This window comes from Helobdella robusta (genome assembly GCF_000326865.2).
Source record: "Helobdella robusta unplaced genomic scaffold HELROscaffold_41, whole genome shotgun sequence".
NCBI classification, from domain to species: domain Eukaryota; kingdom Metazoa; phylum Annelida; class Clitellata; order Rhynchobdellida; family Glossiphoniidae; genus Helobdella; species Helobdella robusta.
This window is the reverse complement of record NW_008704941.1, coordinates 1,558,908-1,586,499: the sequence shown is the minus strand read 5'-3', so window position 1 is coordinate 1,586,499 and position 27,592 is coordinate 1,558,908. Positions and strand designations below refer to the sequence as shown.

The 27,592-nt window shown below is 32.9% G+C and overlaps 8 protein-coding genes across 8 annotated transcripts; 3 read left to right on the top strand and 5 right to left on the bottom strand.

Moving 5' to 3' along the window:
• Nucleotides 1-1,654: 1,654 nt before the first annotated feature.
• On the bottom strand, nucleotides 1,655-3,307 carry HELRODRAFT_177231 (hypothetical protein; the record flags this gene model as incomplete). Its single annotated transcript, XM_009025428.1, has 3 exons — nucleotides 1,655-1,741; nucleotides 2,471-2,593; nucleotides 3,173-3,307. 3 exons carry the CDS (start codon nucleotides 3,305-3,307, stop codon nucleotides 1,655-1,657), a joined length of 345 nt encoding a protein of 114 aa, XP_009023676.1.
• A 463-nt stretch (nucleotides 3,308-3,770) lies between these two features.
• On the bottom strand, nucleotides 3,771-5,313 carry HELRODRAFT_177230 (hypothetical protein; the record flags this gene model as incomplete). The annotated part of the gene is made up of 3 exons (XM_009025427.1): nucleotides 3,771-3,893; nucleotides 4,090-4,211; nucleotides 5,004-5,313. The coding sequence occupies 3 exons, from the start codon at nucleotides 5,311-5,313 to the stop codon at nucleotides 3,771-3,773; spliced, it is 555 nt and encodes a 184-aa protein (XP_009023675.1).
• Nucleotides 5,314-6,706: 1,393 nt separating this feature from the next.
• Nucleotides 6,707-7,018, bottom strand: HELRODRAFT_84695 (hypothetical protein; the record flags this gene model as incomplete). The annotated part of the gene is made up of 1 exon (XM_009025294.1): nucleotides 6,707-7,018. The coding sequence occupies one exon, from the start codon at nucleotides 7,016-7,018 to the stop codon at nucleotides 6,707-6,709; it is 312 nt and encodes a 103-aa protein (XP_009023542.1).
• Nucleotides 7,019-7,723: 705 nt separating this feature from the next.
• Nucleotides 7,724-7,912, top strand: HELRODRAFT_128638 (hypothetical protein; the record flags this gene model as incomplete). The annotated part of the gene is made up of 1 exon (XM_009025426.1): nucleotides 7,724-7,912. A coding segment is annotated over one exon (189 nt), but the record flags the coding sequence as incomplete, so codon positions are not given.
• HELRODRAFT_128660 (hypothetical protein) lies at nucleotides 7,913-8,089 on the top strand (the record flags this gene model as incomplete). Its single annotated transcript, XM_009025425.1, has 1 exon — nucleotides 7,913-8,089. A coding segment is annotated over one exon (177 nt), but the record flags the coding sequence as incomplete, so codon positions are not given.
• Nucleotides 8,090-8,916: 827 nt separating this feature from the next.
• On the top strand, nucleotides 8,917-12,590 carry HELRODRAFT_101815 (hypothetical protein). The gene is made up of 7 exons (XM_009025424.1): nucleotides 8,917-8,995; nucleotides 9,199-9,269; nucleotides 10,086-10,216; nucleotides 10,835-11,007; nucleotides 11,332-11,475; nucleotides 11,651-11,745; nucleotides 12,218-12,590. The coding sequence occupies exons 1-7, from the start codon at nucleotides 8,930-8,932 to the stop codon at nucleotides 12,438-12,440; spliced, it is 903 nt and encodes a 300-aa protein (XP_009023672.1). The 5' UTR covers nucleotides 8,917-8,929; the 3' UTR covers nucleotides 12,441-12,590.
• A 142-nt stretch (nucleotides 12,591-12,732) lies between these two features.
• Nucleotides 12,733-15,021, bottom strand: HELRODRAFT_177226 (hypothetical protein; the record flags this gene model as incomplete). Its single annotated transcript, XM_009025423.1, has 2 exons — nucleotides 12,733-12,932; nucleotides 13,839-15,021. The coding sequence occupies 2 exons, from the start codon at nucleotides 15,019-15,021 to the stop codon at nucleotides 12,733-12,735; spliced, it is 1,383 nt and encodes a 460-aa protein (XP_009023671.1).
• An 8,593-nt stretch (nucleotides 15,022-23,614) lies between these two features.
• On the bottom strand, nucleotides 23,615-27,303 carry HELRODRAFT_177225 (hypothetical protein; the record flags this gene model as incomplete). Its single annotated transcript, XM_009025422.1, has 3 exons — nucleotides 23,615-24,468; nucleotides 25,333-25,953; nucleotides 27,162-27,303. The coding sequence occupies 3 exons, from the start codon at nucleotides 27,301-27,303 to the stop codon at nucleotides 23,615-23,617; spliced, it is 1,617 nt and encodes a 538-aa protein (XP_009023670.1).
• Nucleotides 27,304-27,592: the final 289 nt, after the last annotated feature.

Here is a 27,592-nt window from a genome sequence, read left to right as displayed (position 1 = left end):
GAGCAAACAAATTATTATTAAAAAGTTGGATTAATGAATCAAAACGTTAAGTTGATAGAATTTTAGTTATTGGGTAAACATAATGCGAAGCTCAATTATTTTTCACTCTAATCTCATCAAACTCTTCTGTTAAAAAATTCGGAAGAGCTGGAAAAGCATACAAGTTGGAGTAGCATCCGACTTGAATCGTTTTATTATAAAAAAAAACAAACAAAATGAAACGCGTACCTATTTTTTTTTATTGACATCATATCTAACGATTGAAATTTAACAACGAATGAAATTATTCACCTTTCGAAAATTATGGGTTTCTTTCAGCTAGAAATATCAAACGACTTCAAAAAAAGTTTCAAATCGAACTGAATGTTCTCAATAATATCAATATTCGTTTCTTATTGTTTCGTAGCAACCAACTTCCGACGGCCAAACAAATTTATAATTGATGGAACTATGTGGCAAAACTAGCATACGTTTCCGTGGAAACTGATTGAACTGATTGGAAACCGGTCGATATCGTTAAGGTTACCATTTGTGCGTAACAAACATTGCATAAACTTAAGTTAATTTTAGATGTTTACGCTTAAAGTATGATTGAATCTGCAATGTTCATAATTAACTCATTCATAAGAACGTTGATCTTTATGTGAAATATAAACGCAATAGCTTTTTAAAAATAAACCCGGAATATTACCCTCATTAATGATTGATGATTACTACCGACGTCACTCAGTTGGTTACGTGGCAAACACCGAGTGTATGCGTTGAAGAGATTTTTTTTTTAGAAACATTTGAATTTATTTTTTCAAATATATTTGAATGGATGATGGTCGATCGTTTAAACAAAGCTGGTGAGAGTATTTTATTTTTTACCTTAATCAAAACTTCGGAAAATCACTGTCACAGTTTTTAACGACTCTACTTCTCTGCCCAATAACTAAACGCGAAACGATTATTCATCTTTACCTATTATATCACAGTGGCATGATGTTTGGCTAAAAGACCTAAAACGTTATAACAGTCGATGTAGGTACTTAAATCTTAATGAATGGTTAGCAGAAACATAGCGTTGAGATTTCTTTACAGTTTTCAATTATTTCCAGTATTGTGTAATGGTTTTTTCAAATGTTGACGAAAGCCAGGGGTGGGCAAACTACGGCCCGCGAAGCCTTGTTCGCCAAAAAAGGTAGTCAGCTAGACATTATGACTAACAAAGGAGCCACAAATCTTAAAAAAATTCTTCTCCAGGTCGAGTACATATGCGGCCCTTCAAAGGTAAGATAGTTTTCAATGAGGCCTTCACAGCAAAAATCTTGCCCACCCCTGCCATAAGCAGTTAGTGCATAGATGCTTGGGAAAGTGTTCCAAATTTCAGCTTGCTTAACATTATCTTTTAAGAAACCATAAAATTTGGAGAGCAAAACACTGCTTTTTAAACCATGATGATTGGCTTCGCAAAACAGTATCTTTTAATCTGCTTAGCTGCAACTAATTTAATTGAAATAAAATTATAATTTTGTTCAACCGTAAAGAATGAAAAAGGGCGTTATTTTAAATACTTTTTAAACGAAAAAATTTTTAGGTATTCGCATGAGTCTTCCAACTATTAATTTATTTAATAAATATGAATGAAACAATTTATTATCACAACTGTTCATCAAAGAAAGTCTTTAGTTGCAACTCTGGAGACTACAGAATCAACAATCGTCGAACATGATAATTCTTTTTCTGTTATTCCGTAAATCTGCAGACAAAAATAACCAGCTGGTTATTTGGTTGGTTAATTCAGATAAGATGTTGTACGTAAGATAAATATGACCTAAGGTTCAAACTTAAATAGAAACTTCATCATAATAAATATCAGTTGTTTATTCATTAAAATGACATCCAAAAATCCTTAAAATTTGAGAATACTAAAATCTAATTGAACCTGGCATCAAGTATAACTACTTAACATTTACTAGTTGGATATAATGATTACTTTTCATACAATTTGGTAAAAGGCAGCAAAAAATGTACATTTTAATAATAATTTCAGCATTATCAAAATAAATAACTCTTGTCACAAGCAACTAAATCATATATAATATTATATCCTAACCATTTTAATGTCTTGTAAGTTTGAAATAGACTGGAGATCAGATATTGATTTAAATGTACATTTAATGTTTTTGAGTAAGTTTTGTAGATACGTTGTTTCATCCGTTGTGTGGACAGCCACCACCAATACTGATTTTGAATTCTCTCTCGCACTAAATCTCTTTATTGAAGTTGCTATCTATTGAGATCGGCCATTTTAAAATGGAGAAGTGATAAAGTTAAGTAATCATAAAAAACAATTGTGTTTAAATTTGTGATGATAAATAAACTAATAATGATATAAATTCAAATTATAGATTTAAAAATTCCAATGTTTATAGATATATTTTTATTTATTACATAAAATTTTATTTTTTTTTATATATGTACTTACATTTTTTGAAGGGGATACTGAAAAAAGAACTTCAGATTGGAAAGATTTGGTGATCATCTTATTGTTTGATTTGTTTGTCAGTGCTTTCAGGACAGCCACATAAACTTGAAAGATGTCTACAATCTAAAAATAATAAAATATCAAATAGATAAATTTAATTGAAAATAATGTAACTTTTGTAAAATTTACAATTTAAAATTAAATTATTAAATTATCATAATGATGTTATCTTTCTTTTAACTTACTTAAAGTTAATTAAACAAGCTATTTTATTTGAATTTGAGAATGATTATTGGATAATCATTATTGATTAATTTTTAAAATTGAGAAATTTGTTTTATTTGAATTTTAAGTGTAATAAGTAAATAAATAATCAGTAGTAATACTATTACTCAGTAAAAATTACTGTAATTATTGTAATAGGATAGTAATACTATAGTAATACTACTATAGTAATATATAGTAATACGATTACTGTATTACTGTAATTTGTAATAGGATAGTCGATAGGATAATTTTGAAAAACCACAACAGACAACAAACAGCCAGTCCAGTGTATTCATATCAGTTGAAATTAATTTGAATATTTAATAAACCTCATTTATTTTATAAGATTGAATTATTGTAAAAATAATTTTCACAATTTGGTTGATTATTTTATTTTTATTTAAAAATTCCTAACTTTTTACGTTTTTAACCTACAAGTTCGGGGTTCAAGAGGACCACGTTCAAATTGCAAGTGACGACATCGTTCAGATCTTCGAAGTTTTCAACATCATCCAACAAAATAACATGAAGGAACTCTCCGGAATCAAACTTGTGAACCTCAAATGCCATGTTGCTTTGGTTTTTTGAAACTGATTTTGCGGAGAAAAAAAATTAGGCAAATACCGGAACACACTGTTTATTTTATTATGTTGAAAAGTAAACTGTTGACAAATATAGTGATGGGGGTAACAAAAACAAAACCTCATTTCATTCCTGGCATCCATGTATATAAATATATATACAAAAATATATATTAAAAATTATAACATATGGTACCAATTTTTTTTTATATGTAAATATGCTACATAAGCATGTGCCACGTACAAATGTACGCTTAACCTCCAAAATTAAAATTTCACTATCTTCAATCCTTACCAATTTTCAAAAGGTTTTCTGATATAACAAGTTAACACACACTCTATCCACATTCTTGCTTGACGTATGACGCACATCTGATTACATTAAACATCAAGCTATTATTACACAAACAAAAATAAGTTTTATTAAATTTTTGCAAAAAAGATGTTTCAAATCAAATTCTGTTCAAGACAATATTCAAATTAGGCAGGAAATGTTCTGAAGAGGGCATAGATTTCAATTTGTCTTCTAAACTGAACAAATTATTTGTCAACTGTTTCAGTGCATCAGATGTTACCTGAATAACAAAAATGCAATGAACTGAAATAATTTCCCAATAGATGATAAATAATGCCGAATAAAAATGACACGGACACAAAATAAAAAAAAATAGCATACACACTCACAGAACAAATGCTAAGACTGAGAAAAAAATGTCTAGTACAATAAGTATTTTCCCCAATGAAAAAAAACGTTTTTGGTAAAGAATTTACTTTGGAAAGATGAAGTGATTTGTCGAGGCTGCTGTGGACACTCTTCAACTCTTTCAGTGAGTCTGAATAGTGCTTCTCGTAAACTTGAGAGACAGCTTTTCTTAACTTTAAATTATTTTCTCCTGAATTTTGTTGAAAAAATTTCCATTGTTGCTATATTGCATTTACATTTACCACACATATCATAGATCTAATTTTTCACAAAAATGATTTACCTATAAAAAATCAATTGAATAATACTAACTTAGTCTATGGTACATTAAGCTGTATGGTTGAGAAATAATTATTATCAAGTCATATTGTATTTATTTCAGTTATTATATAAGAGGATATAACTAAATTTCAAAATGCTTACTCATCAACCGCAACTGTTCTCAATGGATGTTTCCCAGACGAACTAATTGTTGAAGTTACTGAATTGGAAGGTGCATTTGACAATGTTGACAGGTCAACTTAAGGACAAACATTTTACATAAAATTTTTATATTTCTCATACAACCATTTCAAATTTTTTGTAATTAATGAATAAAAAACATTAATGTATGAATTTGTTTGAAAACATAAATCTTGAGTACAGTTTATTTATTTATAAATTGAATTAAAAGTAATTAGAAAAAGTGGAAGAGCAGCTTCCATATTTGCTTCACTAAATCACTGACCTACAGTAAATAGGATTAAAGGCCAAAGCATATAATAAACCATAATAATTCAATGAAAAACACAAATAAATTATTAATACAATTAAGAATAAACAGCATATTATTTCAATTGAGCATGCTGTTAAATTAGAATTTAAATATTAAAAAAAATCATTCTTGTAAAAATTAAACTTAAAGTAATGAGTAAGACTTGGCTGAGAGGAAAATATATATAAGTTATAATGTTATATTTTATTTATATTATAATTTAGAAACCTTCCATAGGAAGATCCAATTTTAATTCCAAGACACCAATGCATGTGCTGTTTGTCTGTTCTGTTCTGGTTTGGTTACAAGTTGTAGTTTTTTGTGTAGTTGTTGCGTCTTTTGCAATTGTTGCTGCATATTTGGTAGCTGTTGTGGTTGCGTTTTCTGACTCCGCCATCATCGCCTGTTTCGAGCAGTCATCATCAGCCTCAGCTGGGTTAGCTAGCTGAATATTTTCAGTTTCACTGACCTTGATTGAACATTGGCATTCCTCTGCCGTGGGTTTTCTCTCGCTACTGTCATTTACGTTTTCATTCATTTTTATTGAATTATTATTAAAATCATTCAAATTAATAAATAGTTAACTATTAATAACAACCTTTGAACCAAGTATTATTAAATTAAAAGAAATCAGTCAGACAACCAGGACGTTACTATAGGCATGACGATAAATTTAAAAGTGAAGTTTAAAAAATAGCTCGTTTTGCGAGCATGGATATATAATATATCCCATATAACTAGATAGATCCTTTGCGAGAAATTTTAAGTTCATAACTATTTCAAAAAAATTCACGTTTATGTGGGAATCGAGGCACATGTATGGAATATGTTTAGTTAGTGCAAGGAACAGAGTTAAGTTCGCCTAATTTGGATATTTTAAATTTTTTTTATATCACTTTTAGATTTCGATTTTTTCATCTTGTAAGTATACCACACAATTTGTTAGATAGACATTGTAATTCGACCTGTTTGAAAGCAATTAGGAAACACTCAATCAGCTTTTAAGGAAAAGACCTTCATTACAAGACACCTAAAATATATTAACACTCAATAAATATTTGTCATTTGTTTTCTCTCTAGTGAACACATAGCTTGCTTAATGGCATTAACTAGTCAATTAATTAGTTAATCTATTTCGTTTTTTTAATAATCATTTTATTTTCCATGCTTGTTATGGTTATACATTCTTACTCCGTTAAATGTTTTCCGTTATAATCCCGTTTTAACTTTATGTTATTTTCTTGCATGTTGTAACAGTTTCTGCTCTGCGTCTGTCAGATTATGATTTTTCAAAATATAATAATGAAAAAACAACACGTGGGTCTTGTTAAAACGAAGCCGAATGTCAAATTTTGATCGAATATTTGGTGCCTCTCTAAGATATACCCTTTGTTAATTTGTTTATTCTTCATTTACATACATTCATCCAAAAACATGACTACCTTTTACCTCATCCAATATTGTCGCACGTTAGCCAACACTGATACCAATTGTGACTGCCATGAATATCAAAATAAACGATAAAATTAAGAGCTCAGATTTTAGCTATTTTTTATTTCATGAATTTAAAATATAAAATTGACTGAAAAACATTTAATCAATGCATTTAAACATATAGACGTTTAAACATAGCCGATCTAGCTGAGATATAACTTTACATTTAGTCTGATGGTTGGTAGTAATGTTTTTTCTAATTTGTTTAAGGCTGTTGCGCTTAAAAACTAACAAACTGAGAAGATCAAATGAAAAATGTAGACAAAATCTGATCAATAACATTTAAATACACGTAACTTAAAATAAGCCTAACCGAGTGTACGATTGATAAATCTAAACAAGTGAAGTTTTATTGCATAGCCGACATTGACAACGAGACATCGAACTTTATTTTGGTCCTGAAAAGGACCATTGTTTTACACTTGTGTAGAAAGTTTTTAACCACCAAAACCGTAGATGGCACGTCCCTGTCTCTTGAGGGCGTACACGACATCCATGGCCGTCACGGTTTTTCTCTTGGCATGCTCAGTGTATGTGACGGCGTCGCGAATGACGTTTTCTAGGAAGACCTTAAGTACACCTCTTGTCTCCTCGTATATTAAACCAGAAATGCGTTTCACTCCACCTCTCCTGGCAATACGGCGAATTGCAGGTTTCGTAATACCCTGGATGTTGTCTCTGAGAACTTTTCGATGACGCTTGGCTCCACCTTTGCCTAAACCCTTTCCTCCTTTGCCTCTTCCAGACATGACGAATCTTTGGATTGGTTGAGAAGTTAAGAACAAGAGTAAAAACTATTAAAAGTGCTTTGTACAATTCAAGTAGGTTCATATATACACGACTTTACCAGCCAAGTGATTAGATCACGTGATTCGCGACCATAGCGCAAACCTATTTACAAGCGAGAGAGTTTGAGAAAGCGTGCTCGTGTGTTTGAAAACGTGTGAGTGAGATTAGAGAAGGAATCTAAGAGACAAAGAAAAGTTTAGGTTGGTTTTATTTTTCTTATTAATGTAATTTTAATATATAATTTAGTTCATATCGGGTGTTATCTTGAAACATTAAATTTTTGCGAATGTCGTATTTGCGACAAGTTTTGTTGTTTTTTGTGAAAATAATTACGTTTAATGAACAAAATTTCAATTTAGTTTTTTATGAAATATTGTTAACGTTGTAAAACATTTTAATTCAAATACATGCACATCATGGTTATAAATAGGCATCATAGGCTTGTAAACAAGAAGATCGCTCTGATTGGTTGTATTTGCATTAAGCGTCACGTGATGTTTTATAAAATCTAACAAAGAGTTACTAGCCTGTGGTCAATGGCTTCATAGTATATATAGTATATAAGATAAGCTTACTCTTATGCATCACATGTAAGAGTTGTGTTCATTCGTGAAGATTGTAAGCTTAGTGTTTCGTTTTGTTTTGTTTTGTTTACAAACTCGAAAATGTCCGGAAGAGGTAAAGGTGGCAAAGTCAAAGGTAAGGCCAAAAGCAGATCGAGTCGAGCAGGGTTGCAGTTCCCGGTAGGAAGAATCCACAGACTGCTGCGCAAGGGCAACTACGCTGAAAGAGTGGGAGCCGGCGCGCCTGTCTACCTGGCAGCAGTCATGGAGTATTTAGCAGCCGAAGTTTTGGAACTGGCAGGAAACGCCGCAAGGGACAACAAAAAAACTCGCATCATTCCACGTCATCTTCAGCTAGCCATACGAAACGACGAGGAGTTGAACAAGCTGCTGGCCGGAGTCACAATCGCTCAGGGTGGCGTTCTCCCAAACATCCAAGCCGTTCTTTTGCCCAAGAAAACTGCTAAAGTAGGTGGGGGAGGTCCCACTGCTGGAGGAGCCAATCAGACTAGTCAACCTAAGTAGAAAGAAACCATGTGCGCCACATCGCAACAACAAAAGGCTCTTTTCAGAGCCATCCAATTCAAACGATCGTTTGCATGCTTCTCGTTGCTGCTGAATTCAAACATCGTATCCTTATCAGTACCACGTTTTCATTTTTAAACTACCATGTTATCAATTGGACTATTATTTTTTTTGTGATTCGATTCTGCTATGTGTCAGCGTGCTTGCTTAGACAATTCGACCAATAGTCTTCATGTTTGCGTGTGCGTGCTTCATTTCATATCTTTAAAACATCTTTTATGCTCGCGTGGCAGTATAGTTTAATGGTCATGTTTAATCAGTAATTTTCAATTCAACATTCACGTTTCTTTCAGTAATATATGATTACTGATTTGCATTAATTTTATTAAAGTATTTGAGGTATTTTATAATGTTTCATTAATCTTTTTTACCAATACTGCATTATGAGTATATGATACTGCCTATATGTATTTCATGAATTGTTTGTTAATTATTAAACAAAAAGACAAAAAAAGATGTTAACTTAAAAATAACTTCTATTTTAAACAAGACGTGAGTCATAAGCTTCTTTCCCCACCTGACGAGTAAATAATCTGGTGTTCCCTTCTGAAATTTTGAGTATTCTGAATATTCGTGAAATCCATGGACATAAATCTATAAAATATATTGTATAAATCCATGGAGAAATCGAAATGTGACATGCCATAGACAATAATTTTTTTTACCATATTACACACTTTTTGTAAACAACATTTTTTAATGAAGATTAAAAAAGACGTGAACATGGGCGATATTGACTTTAAAATGAAGTTCAAAAGTCTGAAAAGGCTGGCTAAGGAGTACATATTTGTAATTATTATTAATTTGCTAATTAAAAACATTTATTAATTTATTTTTTTAAATTTTTTCTGTATGTATAATAATTTATTTATATATCACTAATAATTTAATAAAATTTAATTTAATAATTAACTGTATTTTAAAAAATTATATTTTTATATTTTATTTACTTACATATAATAATATATTCATTATGAAATAAATTATAACAGACAAATGCTGCTATTCGAGATGAAATTGAAAGGGTGAATGAAAAAATCAGCCGAACAAAAGAAGAAAAAGTGTAAGTGACCACTACTAAGAGACTGGACTGATAAAATTAACTTCAAAAATAAATTGAAAACATTTTTTTTGAAAAATTCAGTAGCTTTTTTGCGGTCTCCTTCATGCAGATATTTTAAATTTAAATAGAATTGTCATTGTGTATTTTAAATCAAAATCAGAATAATAAAATTTTTAATATTTAACAGTTTAATAGTAAATTAAGAATTTTTTATTCCTTTTTTCACCCATAAACAATTGAAAATTGATCTATAAATACAATCGAGTGTCCTATATGATGTTTAATTTACAAAACAACACTTGTCTTATAGAGCTTGCCTTGTAACATAGCCTTATTTATAATTTATTAAGAAGTTACCCAATTTTATTTTATTTATTTACGTTTGGTTTCCAATTCAATAAATAATAAATTTTTCATTTTATTCCTAATTGTTAATTATTAATTATTTCAAAATTAAAATTAAAATTTTAATTGTTCTTTTGTTATTTAAAAACTATGGTGAAACTTTGTTTAGTTCCTCTTGAAAGTTTAATTCTTTTTCCAACATAATTGTGTTTATCATTCTTATGGCCATTGTTAAGAATCAGTGACTAGTTTAAATTTTATTTTATAATGTGACTAAAAGAAAAGATGAAATCTGAAATTTGAGATGAAAAAATTGATTATTTATATATTTTTATTTATTATATGACATTTTGTAAATCTAAATTAAGCAGTTTCAAATGTATTATTAAAATATTTAAACTACAAGTTAATTTTACTAGTTTAAATTATTTAAATCATTGAAATTATTTAAATTAGTTAAATTTACTGTAGATATCTACTAGCAAGACTGTTACAGCTGGAGACACATCTCAACTCTTTACAGAAGTCGACTGCAGCATTACACAAGAAAAAAAAATTGAAATTAAAAAATAATAATGACGCAAGCTGTGTTAGCAATGAAGGTACGAAGCAGGCTTATCATTTGATCAATTTTTTATTGCTCCGTACAATGTTGTGTCAGCAATATTGAAAATGATATATACATTTTTTGGATGCTGGGAAGATGATGTAATGGTTAAGGTGCCCGGTCGTTCTGTTGCAGTGTCTAGATTCAAATGCAAAAAGGTGCCAATGCTTTTGAGAATTAATTAAAAGAGAATTAATAATAATTATGACACTTAGAAAACTTCTGACAGGTAATTTAATGGTTAAACTGCTGAGGAATAGGTTGAGAAGCGCAGACCAATTCCCTTTTTTTAAGTAAATTAGGGAATGTTTTAGTATGAACATTTAAACATTATAATTGTTGGTGTCTGTAAGTGGGATGGATAAACATGGAATTATAGAATTTATACTTTGCTAGTGCTATTGTTGGCATTATGTTTTGCTGCATTAACACCATTTTGAAACCAATTAATTTATAAATGTAGTATCACATAAAGAAATACTGATAACCTCAATCTGGCTAACACGATTGGTTTCCAATTGTTTTGCAGTTGTATTTTTAATTTGAAATCAATTACAGTTGTATGATGAACGAATTCATAAACTGATTCAACCACACCACCACCACCACCCAGACGATGACGACAGCCACCTGCTTGACGCTTACAAGCCTGCAACACAGAAGACACCAAAGTCAGGATCCGATCAGACGGTGGCTAGGCGAGCTACCCTGGCTCCTCTCGACTCTTCGGGTCGACCCATCTTTCCCATCGAGCTGGGCTCTCTAACTGTTTTCTCAATTGGAGAAGTGAGACTATATCTTTTTTGTATCTAATGTTATATCTCTTATATATCTAATATTATATCTCTTAAATTGGTAAAACTAATTACTAAATATTACTAATTTATTTTCTCTTACTCATCATTCTTTTATATGATGTCATCACAGTTACCTTTATAATCATTGTCATCATTGTTACAGATATGAACATCATCACTGTTTCCATTATTATTATCATTAACCTCAACATCACTGTCATCACTATCGTCACTATCATCATCACCATCATCGTCATCACCATCATCATAACATCACCATCATCACAATCACCGCCATCATCACAATGAGCAGATCAATCCCTCTATGAAGTACCACTGCCCGGAATGTATCTACCCGGTTGGCTACTGTAGCACTCGCCTCTATCTCTCCATTGACCTGCACTCCATCACAACTCTCTACACATGTAGAGTTACAGATGATGGACTGCAGCCGAGAGTCTGTGCCTTCTAATTTGTTTAACTATTTGAAATGATTTGGTTTTCACTTTTTTTTGTTTTATTTATAGCATTTTTTGTTATATGAGCATACGTTATAAAATAACTATTATTATCATTCTATCTTTCATCTGTTGTTCCATGTCATTTTAGTTGGTTAATTACCAACCCAACAGTTTGAAATAATCATCGAAGATGACGGCCAGACGTTTGTCGGTTCAAATCCAGACATCTGCCACAAGGAACTTCTTGATGCCATCAATTCAGTCAGGTGTGCAGATGCTTCTTGCGAAAAAGTTTCACTTCACTTTTATTTAGTATTTTTTTTATTGAGTGTTCACGTTGAGTTGATGTGAAAGACCGCCGATTTTGCGTCATGATTGCCTGGCGTTTAGTTTGCGACGCGTTGAAATTTACAAAACTGGGCTGCGTTGTTATTAAGGCTTTCAAATCTCTTTTATTAAGGAAGGTTTTTATTGATTGTCAAACAAACAGATTTTTATGGAAGCCATTCCAAATTGCACTTTAATCTTGTAACAAGTAGCAACCTCGTGATTTCCTTTCTGTCAACACGTTTTTATTGAATGGTATCATTTTTAAAAGAGTGCGCACACTTCGTGACGTTGTGTAATGTAACTGCGAAATATTTCGTTCGATATTTGCATTGCAGGGTGGATGCTATGAGAAATTGATTATGTCTGCAAATTGACGCTCTCAATAATTTTGAAACATTTTCCACGCAGAGGCCCCAAAACAGTCCCAACAGTTCCAAACGGTGCTAAATTCTTCGGCCTAACTCACCCCACCCTGCAAAACCTGATTCAGTGCTTTCCCGGTGCACGAAAATGTCCTAATTATAAGTGGGTCAGGTTCGAGGTCACCAAAGATCAAAACGAAATTTTCATCGAACAGGACCCTAGCGTTAATTATTCTTTACTAGATTCGAATAGCTTGAACTTTTGCTAATTTTTTGTATAAATAAACATTGTTTCTTTTATTTTTTTTTTCAAATTTCAAATTCTTGGACGAGTAAGATTTTTTATCAAAGTTTTAAAAATAAAATAAATTAGAGTTCAAAGTAAAGACGTTTATAAGAAAATGTAAATTGCAACTCGTTCTCAGTCACTTTCATCAAATTAATTTTTCAAGGTTTTCCGATCTAAACTATAAAAATAATTTAATAAGCAAAACATTCGTTATTCCATTTGCCTGTAACAACGTCCTTTCATTCTCTATCATTTTAAATCGTCATCGAAAATCATTGATACAAATTTCGGCTTTCCATCCTTGAAGACATCATCGACCATGACGTCGGGTGGCCAATGAAGGGTGACGTTGACATCAATGGTGTAGCGCTGAATTTGACGTTCTTATGCATGGCCAGTATGTGTCTCTTCAGGTTGTTCTTGCGGTCGGTGATGTAGTGGCAGTAGCCGCACGCCAGTATCTTCTTCGTATCTTAAGTGCAAATAAATTTAGTTCGGCGTTAATCATCACGAGATGGATTGTTAATCTTTAAAAAACATTTAGTGTAATACGATGTGTCATCATCCTGTTCTGGCGTCCAATGATATTATTGCGAAATCGTGGTAAAAACATGAGATTCACCGATCTAACTAGGACGAATGTCAAATTCGCATTGTGCATATCTAATATGAAGCATTTGCAAATTTTTGTCTGGCAAAATGAAGACCTGCTATGTTGGGTCAGGGCTTAACATATCGTACGAATATCACTAAGTGTTTTGTGTCATGTTTATTGAATTCAATTTAACGGTTTCCAAGACCTCAAGAACAGCAACAACGTTCATTCCGCTAGAAATTTTAGCCCTCTGAATTTTTAAGGACATTGCTTGCAGTCTCGGCTTCCATGCTTCCATGCACCTTCCGGTGTGCAAATGTACGCGTACTCACACACACACACACACACACACACACACACACACACACACACACACACACACACACACACACACACACACACACACACACACAACACACAACACACATATACATACAACTGGCAGTGAAGTTGCAATTGATAAGAAGTTATATAGTTAATGAAATGAAACAACGAAGTCATAAGTTTTTTGTTATTTACAGATTACTGTTATTTCACCCTACCTCTTCTTATTGGCTAACTAACTAGTCCAACTTCTCAAAACTTGTAACTAACCGACCAACGATGCCAGACTTGCAACATATATAAAACACATCACACAGCATGCTTACATAACATAACAATACATAACAATATATCAATGCATTGGATGGTGAAAAAATTTACTCAAAACAGAAGAGCAATTGCAATTTTTTTTACATCGGTTCAAGTTTTTTTTTATTACAACGTTGGTGAGCCACTCACTTGTGTCCAGCAAAAATTTAGGAATCTTTTTTTGTGGTCTCCGCCGTTGGTACATCATGTGACCATTTCCAAAAATTACGTCACCGTTGAGGATGACATTGCATCCGGAAGTCACGTGATTACGGGTTTTTGTAGTTTTGTGTGACATCGTTTTGTTGTATCTAATGATTGGGTGATGGTAGTGGTTGTTGTTGTTGTGGTTTGGACTGAGTTGATTTAAATGTTTCTGACAGTGTTGATGTGATTGATGATTGTAGTTCGGCTTCTTTTGTTGCATTTTTAAATTTTGACATTGATGTTGCTGCAGGTACTGTTGATTCAAAAGTTCGAAGAAATGCTGCTGCTGCTGTTGCTGTTGGGTGTACTTTAGTTTGGCGTGAACGATGTTCGCTTGATTTCGTGGCATGCAGTTGTTGATCAGTCGAGGAGACAGGTTGTTGTTTCTAGCAGTAGTGTCGTTGTCGTTATTTGAGTGCTTGCTGTTACTCTTGCCGGTGTAGCTGTTCTCAGTGTGGCTGTCGACGACGTAGTTGCAGTTGTTGTAATTGCTTTTATTAGAATTTATCTGCTCATCATAACAACCGTTCTCAAAATGGTTGTTGATGAATGTTCTGAAGTTGTTGCAACTTAAAAGGTTGAAATTCATCTCGTCGTCGTCATCGTCATCATTTTCGCTTTTGATTTTGAAACAAACATCTTCATTAACATCAATACCGCGAAAATGTTCATCCCCTCCGCTGACCCGAGCAACGTTCTTCTGGTTGTTTGATGTTGAAATGTAGGACTCATAAAAGTAGTCAGCACTCCCACAGCTCAAACGTCTCTCACAGCCATCGCTTCTGCTAACATCAACACTTCTGCTGCTACTGCTGCTGCTGCCACTGCTACTGTTGCTATTGCTGCTGCCACTCTTATTACTCAAACTGGTAAGAAAATTGGTGCTGCATATTTTATCATAACAATCGGTGTTCAAACAAATATTGTTATTGCTTTTGATGTGATCGTCAAATGAAGTATCGCTACCTGGTTGATAGCGCATGAAGTTTTGCATTTTAGAAAAGGAATATTTTGAGAGCAGTTGTTTCATGAAGAAGTAATTAAACAACCTCCGGTGATAATCGAGTAGCAGCAGTGGTGGCGTTTTGTAGCGACCGACGAAAAACTTGGGCAGGGCAAGCTCCATCGCTCGAATGAATTATTTTCAATTTCAGCACACAAGCTGACTGAGTAGTGGAAGTCATCTAAATGTTTATATATACACCTGAACTGTTGCGATGAAGCGTGACTCGATGATGATTGGCTGGAAGTTTTCGACGTCACAGGTACGTGAGCCAATTGTATGCGCGAAAATCATTGCAATCTAAATCATTGTATTGCAGATAGCTGTCTGTTATTTTGCATGCACTTTAAGTGGATGAGGACTGAGACGAACATAAAGACATACAGACAGACACATGCAGAATGTTATGCAAAAAGAAACATTTAATTACGTTCGTCTGAAAGGACGCTGTTCCCACCATTGTGCACCTAATGCTTCTTAATTAAGTTCTTGTTGTCTCAGCTTTTGTCCAAACGTCCTCCGATCATAATTGCTGGGCTTCTCGAATGAAACAAATTTGAAAATAATAAATCAAAAAAAAGGTAAGTAAAAATAACATTAATGTTGAGTAATGCAACATCAGGCAGAACGATGAAATCATCCACGATTGCAATAATTTTATTAAAAATATGAGTATGAGAAAAATGCTAATAAAATATTAAATTATCAGTGAACTGTGATAATTCTTGAGAAATAACGTCTGCCCTTTTAGCATATCAACAAATATCTATTTCTACTCTTTCTTCGTAATTTTTCCTATCAGTGACTGTAAAAGTTAATCTCGGGGCGTGCAGGAAGCCAATGAGACCAACAAAAAAGGATCTTTCCCAACCGCGCCAGAACAAAAGGAGCAGTTGCATCTGTCAATCGTCAAACTTTTCACGACAATGTTCCCATAAATTGTTTGGTCAACTGTCGACACAAATATTTACATATGAACACATGAATGAACGAACAAATAAAGAATAAATAAATAAAATTAAATGAACGAATATGCAAACGGACAAACAAACAAACAATTATATATATATATATATATATATATATATATATGTGTGTGTGTGTGTGTGTGTGTGTGTGTATACATTTTTAAATTTCTATATGTGTGCGTGTGTGTGTGTATGTATGTTGTGTGTGAATGTATATGCATTTAGGCCTATTTGTGTGTGTGCGTGTGTGTGTATGCATATGTATGTATGTATGTATGTGTGTGTGTGTATATATGTATGTATACGTATGTATATATGCGTGTGTGTGCTTGTGTTTGTGTGTGTGTAATAACTGTTACATACATACCTCCCATAGTTTAAAGATTGCATTGAAGTGTTGTGTATGGTGTACAATCGCTGCCTGGATAGGTAGTTCTTCTAGGTACTCATGCTTTTCTGCATTGTCTTCTTGACTACATTGTTTCTTTTTAATTCCTTCTGGCTTTGTTCGCAATCTCATTCATTGTTGTGGCTGCTGTTGAGATTTCAATTGGAACATGTTATTGTTATTATTATTGTTATTATTGTAGTTATGATTGTTGTTTTTGTTGTTATTATTATTTTTGATATTATTATCATTAATATTTTGATGGTCACGAGTATAATAACGGCGATGTTGTCGTTGTTATTACTTTGACGATTATGATTATGTTGTTTTTGTTGTTGCTGTTGTTGTTGTTGTTGCTGTTGTTGTTGTTGTTGTTGTTGTTGCTGTTGTTGTTGTTGTTGTTATTGTTGCTGTTGTTGATGTTGTTGTTGCTGTTGTTATTGTTGCTGTTTGTTGTTGGTAGTTACGCTGATGGTAATGATTGTGATATTGTTGATGCTAGTTGTTGCTGTGGCTTTTAATGTTGATGTTGATGTTGATGATGATTATCCTGAAAAAAGTCGACAATCATGATGATGATTACGGAAGCAAATCAACTTCAATAGAGATGTAACGATTAAAATGATAATGAAATAATGGTGATGGCTACGCTTATTAACTGGGCTAACAACGATGAAGTTTGTAAGGATGCTCATATCCGTTGTAATACATCTACGAAGACAATTCTGAAATTGTAGCATGTGATCAGTTGGTGACGACTACGATGATGAATGATTATCATATCGCGATGATGAATGATTACCATATCGCGAAGAAGATGATGATGACGACAACGACGAAGATGATGACAAGGCCAAACGAACAATTGTTCCGGGTTTAGCAGTGACACCCAAATGACAATTTGATTATGACTTTATTAAGTTCCAGAAACACATTCCAGCATCTTCGAAATTTAATTCAATTTCATTAGATGCAAGCAAAAAGTGTACATAAAAGCGTACACACGTGCAAAAATACACACTCGTGTACACTCCTGCTTACATACTTAATGTACATATATACGTACACACGTAATTGTGCGTGAATAAGAACAATGAAGTATTTATTATAGAATTTCTGGCAGATTTATTTTTGTGACCTGGTTTGAATGTGTTTTCTCTCGAGTGGTGTTGGATGAAATGGTGCCTTCCATGTTTCCATGATGAAGACTTGCATGGAAAGGTAATGATTGAAGAGAAAATCAAAAAGTCAGAAAAAAATTAAAATTGAGAGAAATAAAGACACGTAGAGAGGGAGAAAAAGAAAGAGAGTGAGAAAGAGAGTAAGAGAGAGAGAGAGAGAGAGAGAGAAAGATTGTGGAGAAAAGGAAAGAGAGTGAGAGAGAGAGAAAAAGATTGTGGAGAAAAGGAAAGAGAGTGAGAGAGAAAGATTGTAGAGAAAAGGAAAGAGAGTGAGAGAGAGAGAGAGAGAAAGAGAGAGAGAGAGAGAGAAAGAGAGAGAGAGAGAAAAATTGTGAAGAAAAGGGAAGAGAGAAAAGGAAACCAAATAAATGAAATTGTTCAAAAAGAAATTTTATTTATTCAAGGAGTTGTTTTTTTCTGGCGCAAGACAATTTGTGTTAATGTTGTTGGTCTGTTTGTTGCTGTTGTGTTTGTTGCTGTTGTGTTTGTTGTTGTTGTGTTTGTTGTTGGTGTGTTTGTTACTGGTGTGTTTGTTTGTTGTTGGTGTGTTTGTTTGTTGTTGGTGTGTTTGTTGTTTGTGTGTTTGTTGTTGCTTTATTTGCTGTTCACTGCCCACGTACTACTAACATACTTCAAAAATATTTAAAAAAGCCTTGTTAATATCAATTCTTCATAAATTTATTCTTATTTTTATTATTACCGCTTCGGGTCATCATCTTTATCATCATCACCATCGTCGTCATCATCGTCATCATCATCATCACCACCATCATCATCATTGTCGTTGTCGTCATCAGCATCGTTACAGTAGTAAGGATTTTGTCATATAATTTGAATTTCAAAAGTTTAACTTTTAGTTTAAATAAATAAGTTTTGAGCATTTAAAAACAGTCAAATAAACACACGCATTAAACAAACATTTATATAAATGCACTTAAAAACGCTAGAATAATAAATTTTAGACTAAGAAAAACTTGGATTGCAACTTCGAAATAAAAAAAGACTTGTTGAAATGAAACAATTTTAGGAAAAAAAACATTTGTAACGTAGTCATCTTCGCCAATGTTCCAATTTGAAAGCAGTTCGACAAACTCCACAACAAAAACACTTCTACCAGCTCTTTTTCACTTTCAAAACACCCTACGTAATCAATTTTATAATGCTCTTAAGATGACGACGATGATAATTAATTCGGAAGATCATCACTTTGCAGCATCAACCAGTAGGCCCTGGAACGATGAACAAGATGAGCAGGATGAACATGTTGAACAAGATGAACAAGTTGGTGATACGTTGGTGATCTACATTCTGGATTGGATTAAACGTTCTTCCGGTGAGATGCGATTCACGTGCAATGTTTTAATGAAAGGTGTTTGCATCGAATTGCTATTTCTAAGTTATTTAGCTGGTTTTTATTTTCAAATGTTTGCTGTTACGGTTGGTTCGCTTCTTCATTGGCTGTGATTGTTAGGAAGAATGAGAATTCTAAAATGTATTAAATAATAGGAAGTTTCCATTTCAAATCTTTCCTATTCCTATTCCTAACTTACACACATCTAGCCGATAACTGCCAATACCAGTAAAGTATATAGAATCACAATGCAAGAATACGTATAGCACTTACATACAAACGTTCATTAATTTTTCACTTTTTAAATACACGCACACACAAACTTATATGATGTTCTTAGAGTTTGGTGCACTTGCATTTGAGTACGTGCATTGATACAATTTCACAGAAACAATTTTGTATGTTAGTGTGCTGGTAATGACTTTTTATACGTTTGTATCTTTGTATGTATGTATGTGTATATTTGTATGAACGTATATAAATAACTATGCATGTTGGCGAGTTTGTGTGCATGTGTGTTTGCATTTATATATGCAAAAAATGATGTGCATTTAAATATGCACTTAGGTCTATGAATTCATGCATTCACTCATGCCAGAACATAACATATAAATTCAATGCAATATTTTCCTTGTTTTAATTAGACATTCTTCAGCCAATGAATGAGTGTACTTAAGTAAGGATTGCAAGTCATTTTAATATACGCTTCTTCATCTGATTTGTAGAACAAAGGAGTTAAAAGGAAGGGATGGCAAGTTGGTAATGAATGTTGATTGCCATTGTCATCATTCAGATTAACGATATCTGCCTAATTGAAAAAAGACATTAACGTACCATTAAGAGACAAACAACTTTTTGGCTGCCGTTGAATATTATGTGATGGTGGGTCCGATGAGGAAGATGATGATGAGGACGGCGATGAAGATGGTGAAAAAGATGATGACGAAGACGATGATGAAGATGATGACGGAGATGATAAATAAAAATGATGACAAAAATTATAAAAATTATAAAATGGAGGATGGTGTAAATCAGGTCTGGGCAAACCTTTTGCTGTGAGTGCTGCATTGAGAACCATTTTACCTTTGAAGAGCCGCATATGTACTTAAATAGCAAATTTTTTCGACCCGGGGGAAAATTTTTTTAAGGTTTATGGCTTCTTTTTTTGGTCATAATGTCTGGCTGACGAACTATTTTCGGCGAACAAGGCCTTGCGGGCCGCATAAAACAGCTTTGCGGACCGTAGTTTATCCGCCCCCCACCCCTGGTGTAAATGATGTCAAAGAGTAGAATTAATGATAAAGTCGGTGGCCGAAGTATGGACTATGATAAAAATAACAAATAAAATGGTTGTCAGGATGATAAGATTAATGAAATTGATAATAATTTATATGATAATAAGGATGGGAAAGATAAAAATGACGATAAAAATGATTAAAGTGAAGATGGAAATACTAAAGATTATGATATAGACAGTGATTGAATTGACTAAGAAAATGATTTAGATGATGCTGAAACGATGAAAATGATTATGGAATTAATAAAAATGTACACCGATATAATGACGATTATGATAAATATATTTGAAGCATTCATTAGAACAGTAATTTTTTTTAAATATGCTAGAAGACTATAAGTAATTAATAGTTGCAATCGTTTGAAATGTTTTTGTTTGGAATTGAAATTTTTTTGAACGAGTAGAAAGACCACTTTAAATCATTGTTTTTATCGCCAACTTCATCATCTTCATCACCACACCCATCATCATCACCACCACCAAGTAGTTTGGCTTCCTGACAAAACAGAACATTTGGTCTAGCAATTTATTTGCATATAGTTTTTGTGTACAAAGTAGACCACCGGATTCAAAATAAAATAATAACCAATCTCAAATATTTAATTTTTTTATTCAATGGAGTTTTTTAAAATAAAAAGTGAGAAAATTGTAAAAATGAAAATCAGGTAAAAAGTTTGTCATCATTTGCTGGAGTCATCTAAATGAGTGAACAAAATAAGTGAACCAAATGAGCGAACAAAATAAGTGAACCAAATGAGTGAACAGAATAAGTGAACCAAATGAGCGAACAAAATAAGTGAACCAAATGAGTGAACAGAATAAGTGAACCAAATGAGCGAACAAAATGAGCGAACTAATGAGTAAACATTTTGCAAAAAAAAAAGCTTTCAAAAATTAAAAAAAGAACCTTGCGTGCCAAAAAAGTGAAATTTCAATTTTTTTTCCTACTTTTTTCCTCTCTCTCGCATCTATCACGCAGGCGAATATTAATAAATTACCGCGTGAAAATGAAAAAAAATATCAGGCTAAATCGATGTTATGAATAGGGGATGTCTGGGTGGATGAACGACTGCATGAATACGTGATAAAAAAATGAATCATTAACTGAAGTAATGAACGAATGAAAGAATGAATGGATCAATAATTGAATGGAAATTTTCGAAGAACTCCCCTGTATATTTATTTTTAAAATTTTTAAAAGAAATCTTTTCATTTTGGTTTCTCATTATTTTATGTTTTTCATTGTCATCCTTTCATGCTCATCCTCTTTAACACCTTCCACCTTTGGTCTTTTATACTTTCTTGTTAATTATTCAACAGTAAAATTTTCTATTTAGCGGTTGATTTCACAATTTTCTGCTGGCTTTTAAGTAATTAAAATGTCTTATTCAGACAATTTTAAGAAGTTATTTCAATAATTTTTCAACTAATTTCAAGGCATTATTTTTAGAAAATTCACGGAAAATCTCAAAAAAAGATAAAAAATGCGACTTAATGAAAGCATTAAGAAGTGGCCATTTTGTCAATAAATCTTCATTAAATATGAATTGAGGTTTAGAAACGGGAAAACAAAACAAAAATTTGATTACGAATGCAAAATAAAATATTAGAGAGTTAGAAACATAACAAAAAATATAAACAAGATCCCAAAAATTTAATTTTTTTTTTTTTTGCAAAACGGCACTAAGATATCTAAAGGAAGTATCATACAGCTAATTTAGAATATTAGAAAAGCTAGAAACATAACAAAAAATATAAACAAGATACCCAAAATTTAATTTCTTTTTTTTTTGCAAAACGGCACTAAGATATCCAAAGGAAGTATCATACAGCTAATTTAAAACCCAGCTACTTTGCAGAAAGAGCTGAAAAAGAACGATGCTGAATTAATGATGAAGGTCTCATTTTATTAACATTCTGTTGACCTGAGTTTTTATTCCCCTCTTGTTGCAACTTTCCTACTAACACTACTAGAAATATCACCTATGTCATCATATTTTAACTTGGGTTGTTGAATTTTTTCGGATGAAAAGCAAGATTTAATTTATTTTTATAACAAATTTTTATAACAAATTTAAAAAGAATTGACAATAAATTCGCGTGTTGATGGCTGTGGATTGATGATCGATTTTAAAAAGACTTTCCTTTAATTTTATTCCAAAAATTCAGTTTATATTAATTATCGTGACACCAACTATGAACAAATTTAAATACAATTTTATCAATCTGTTATTAAAATTAATAATTAAATAAATTATTAAAAACAATTAAATATAAAATTATCAAAAAATAATAATAAATATATTAGTAACAACAGAAAGTATAAACGATTTTGAAATAGATATAATTCAGAGTTCTATCATTACCGTCAAAATGTAATAATAATAATAATAACAATAGTTATAATATTAAAAAATACGGTGCCTGCATGGAATAAACAATTTTAGTTTTGCGAGTAATACAAACAATCGGCAATAAGGAGTAATAAAATGCATAAATTATATAATAATATATAATATAACAATTAATTAAAAAATAAAAAAATAAATAATATTATTAATAATGTCAATAAACGTAATAATAATATTAATATTCCTGGAAAAAAATTTAAACTTGTTAATTGTGTGGTTCATATCGTGTTTATGTATTTCATAACGTTGTCGCTTGCGACTTCTCACTTACACATCGTCATCGCCATTGTAGTCTTCTTCATTATCATCATCGTCATCATCGTCATAGTCTTCATCATCATCATCATCATCGTCGTCATCATCGTCATCTTAATCTTGTGGTTAATATAATCATCATCAACATCCTTATCATTGTACAGTCATCTTAATCGTCAAGATTGACATCCAGATTCCTTACATCATCATAATCTAATCATGGCTGTTAGCATCTTCTTCATCATTATCATTATCCTTATCATCATCACTGTCATCATAAAAAAGATCCTCAACAAAGTTATCATCAACATCATACACACACACACACCACACACACACACACACACACACACACACACACACACACACACACACACACTCGCACACACACACACTCGCACACACACACACACGCACACACGCGCGCTACACACACAAATACGCACACACACACTCACACTCCCTCACACACATATAAGTATATGTAATAATAATTATATAGATAAATAAATAAATATATTTCATAATTAGCGTTATATATTACATGGAAATTATTTTAAACCATAGATTAGCTTGAAAAAATAAAATTTATTAAATTAATGCCAGCAAATAACGTTACTGTAAAAGTGAATAATTCTGAAAATGTTAAGAGTAGAGTGGGAGAACAGAAATTCATTCATTTCACTCATTCATTCTCTACAATCCTTTCTGCATTTATAATAAAATAATAATTATTTGTTATCGATTGATTTTAATTAGTTATTTTGATAAAGAATTTAATATTAATTGATAATTAATTGTTATAACTGTTTGTGTAGTAAACGTTAATTATATGCTTTTGTTAATTTAAATATGCACCCTTCCGTCAAACTATTGTTGTGGAAAGGCTGGCTGTGTGGAGTTCATGTTGATTCTGATGGTGTCGTTGTTTTTGTGGCTGTTGTAGTTGTGGCTGCTGTTGTTGTTGTGGCTGCTGTTGTTGTTGTGGCTGTTGTTGTTGTTGTGGCTGTGGCTGTTTGTTGATCGCGTGATCGTCGTCCTGGTGACAATTATACGAGCCAATCACAAGGGACGGAGAGAAATTATTAGAAAGTGTTGATAGTGGCTGCTGCTGCTGCTGTTGAGGAAGTGACGATGGAGTGGATGTTGTCGTGGCTGCTGTTGGCATAAACTGCTGTGGCATGAATTGTAAGTTACGTTTTTGTTGAGGCTGTAAAGAATTGTTGTAAAAAGTTGGAGTCATGTTTTCTGTCAACATCTGATCTTGTTGCGATTGAAGGTATAAAATTTGTTGCTGTTGTTGGCGACAGTTTTGCAACTGCTGCTGCTGATAATCGGCAACATTGCTGACGCAACTAGCCAACAAGAGAGACGAGGTAGACCGTTGATGTTGTTGTTGACTCAACTCGAGTGTGGATGGCTGTTGGAAAATGCAGGAAGTTGTGGCCACAGCGATCTTGCTCTTCACCATCTCCGTGTCGCAAACACCAACGCCACTGTCGTACGCGCCGCCAGTGTTTGCTACGTTGTTTCGAAAATTTCTCCCGAACCTCTGCCACTGACAAAATGTTGCGGCAAAGACGACGCAGTTAAGAATGAGGAGTGCGCATCCAACGGAGATGGTGAGGGTAAGAGTGTTGGAGGATGATTGAGTCCCTGGCGATGGTGGCGATGGTAGTGACGGCTGTGGCTGCTCGTGTGGCAGAGAGCCGTCCGGTACTGGAATGAAGACGAAAAAAAATGGAAATTATCGTTACTTCTGTTACTAAAATTATTTTCATTACTTTAAATGTTGAGAGTATTTATGTTCTAATCATTCATCATTGACATAATTATAAACCACATTACGATGATTAGTTTAACCACATGTTGATGATTAATTTCGCTAAGATCCGGCAGAAAAAAATTCAAATGTTTAGTGAAGCAACTCACTCATTTCATGCTCTACATTTGTGCCATGTTTCAACCGCTCGGTGCCTGAAATTTAGGTGTTGTTGGTCTTTGTTAATGTTTAAGAAATTGAAGAACACTTTTACTGCTGCTTCTACTACTTCTAATGCTACTGCTACTACTACTTCTACCACTGCTACTACTACTACTACTACTGCCGTTATTACTGCTATTACCACTGTTCCAACTACAAACAATACACTACTAATAATAATTTTATCATTAATAGTTTGAATAATATTAAAATAATGACAACAATAACAACAATAATGATAATAACAACGATAATGATGATTAATTATTATTATGATTATTAATTAGTGTTACATCAAAACAATGTTTTGATCATGACAAAAGTTCACAAAACAATTTTTGCTGACCAAAAATTTTCATGTTTTGCGAATTTTTCGGAGATTTTTGGAACTTACAAAAAATTATTTGTGAAATTCTTAAATCTGGCTCAGGATTAGGATTTTAAATTATTATTTATAGAAAAAAATTTGAAAATGATTTTCTTTTAATTAAAAATTTTTGTTTCTTGAAACTTCAATAAAAATATTTCTTGCGAGTTTCATTCAATTTGAAAGTTGAAAATTAAATGAATTATTCAAATTGGATTTAAGAACTTCTAACTTTTGATCGTCTCCTTAAAATTGCTGTCATCATCACGACGGCGATGGTGATCATCATCATCATTTCCACCAGGCCCGCCATCATCACCACCACCATCATTGTGATCATCATCATCGCCGTCAGCCGCTCTGAAGATGTTGTCTTGTTTGAAATTGGGTTGATTTGGTTTGGCACCTTTTCTTTCACCACTCGGCACTTCCACATCAATCTTATCTCCACCAACATAAACATCGCCATCCTTCCCGTTCATCCTGCTGCTTCCATCTCCACCGTTTTCGTCATCATCATCACCACCACTCTCATCATCATCATCGTCACCATCGTCGTCGTCGTCATCATCATTTAAAACAGCTCCTTCGTCGTTGTTATCATTATATCCATCGTCATCAGCGCCATCATAGTCGTTGTCGTCTTCCTCATCATCAGCCAGCTCTGCACCGCAATCGTTATCGTCGATAGCGCGAGTGCCGAACGATTCGAAGGTCGACTCGTTCCCAGCATGATCGAGAAAGTGGAGGGAGGGGTCGAAGGTGTCGGCTTTGTGGATCTTGGGGATGAGTTCCAGCCAGAGTGCCATCTTGTGGCTCTTGTAGTGCTGGCGAGCTTTGACGGTTTTGTGGCCTGGTGGTGGTGGTGGTAGGTGGTAGTGGGGGATGGTGGTGGTGATGATGATTGAGATGAGGGTTATTATTGAGATGATGATTATGACGATGATTAAAATACAGATGATAATGGCTAAAATGATTGCGATTACAGCCAAGATGTTGGTGGTTATGATATTTACTAAAAGATATGGTTCGATCGGAACGATATCACACGAAGATTTCAGTATCACCCATCATCGCATCTGTCCACAGAATATTATTTTAATAACATCATCATTAGATGGCTAGTACAATAGTGGGACCGATTGTGTTCTGGTGTTTTTATTAAACACGTGCTTTTAAAAACTAAAAAAAATAATCATCATCATTACCGCCATCACAATCATCATCATCATCAACGTCATCATCATCATCACCCACCAAAATGTAGATACTGGTTGCGAATGGAATCAAAGGCAGGCCACGGAACTAGTCTGCTACTCACAAACTCATTAACTGAAGATGATGACGACGATGGCGACAATGAAGGACCGTTAGGATTTCTGTGTTGAATGGATTATTTACAACTTAGGGAATTATTGTTGATGATAATATTATTTGATGATAATATTATTTATTTATCAAACAACACAAACACACATACAAAGTTTACACACAATTATAAAAACACACAAACACACATCACATTAACGTACACACACGCACACGCGCACAATACACACACGCACACACACAATACAAAACACACACACAACACACACAGACAGACAATTACACTATATTGATAAAAATAAAATGGCGTCCAAAATAAGAGAGAGGTAGAAGTCGTTTGGCACTTTTCCATGGAAGATGATGGTGATTTGCGTTGGAAAGAAAATTTTTTCCCAACATTACATTATTAACAATATCACAACCTGCTTAGGTACTATTCTGCTACTACTACTACTACTACTACTGCAGCTACTGTGCCACTACTACTATTTTTACTATTACTAATACTTGCTAGTTACTACTACTATCCATAGTTTTATTAGCACCGCTAATATTCCTGAAACCTATATTTTAACGTTAGCGGGTGTGTGTTTGTGTGTTTTTATAATTGTGTGTAAAGTTTTAGAGTTATTTATACAACAATTATTATTGAAGTTATTTATATAAACTCGCAATAGTGATAAAAAATCATTATTCCTATAGCGTAATAATCGTTAATGTTAGTTTTGTTACCGTTGGTTATCGTATAATAGACAGTATTGAATTCTACTGAATTGTTGGCAGTAATCAATTTAAAGTTTGTCTTTTCAATTTTCTTTACTAGAATTTTTTGAAAATTGTCCAATTTTTTGAAAATAGAATTATCCAAGTTCATCATGAAAGTTTATATCGTATGATAAACAGTAGCGCATTAAAGAACGAACGAACGAATGGTTGATGACGTACCAAATTACTTCCAATAAATTAGGCTATTCTCATTACTTCGTCTAATATGACGTCATCTGATCTAGATTACGCTAACATTAATATGATATTTATAACAATGCAAATTAATAATAATAATAATAACAACAACAACAACAACAATAATAATAATAATTGTTATTAGTATTATTATTAAGGTGCCAGTTACATACCGCAGATTCGAATTTACACGCTGACTG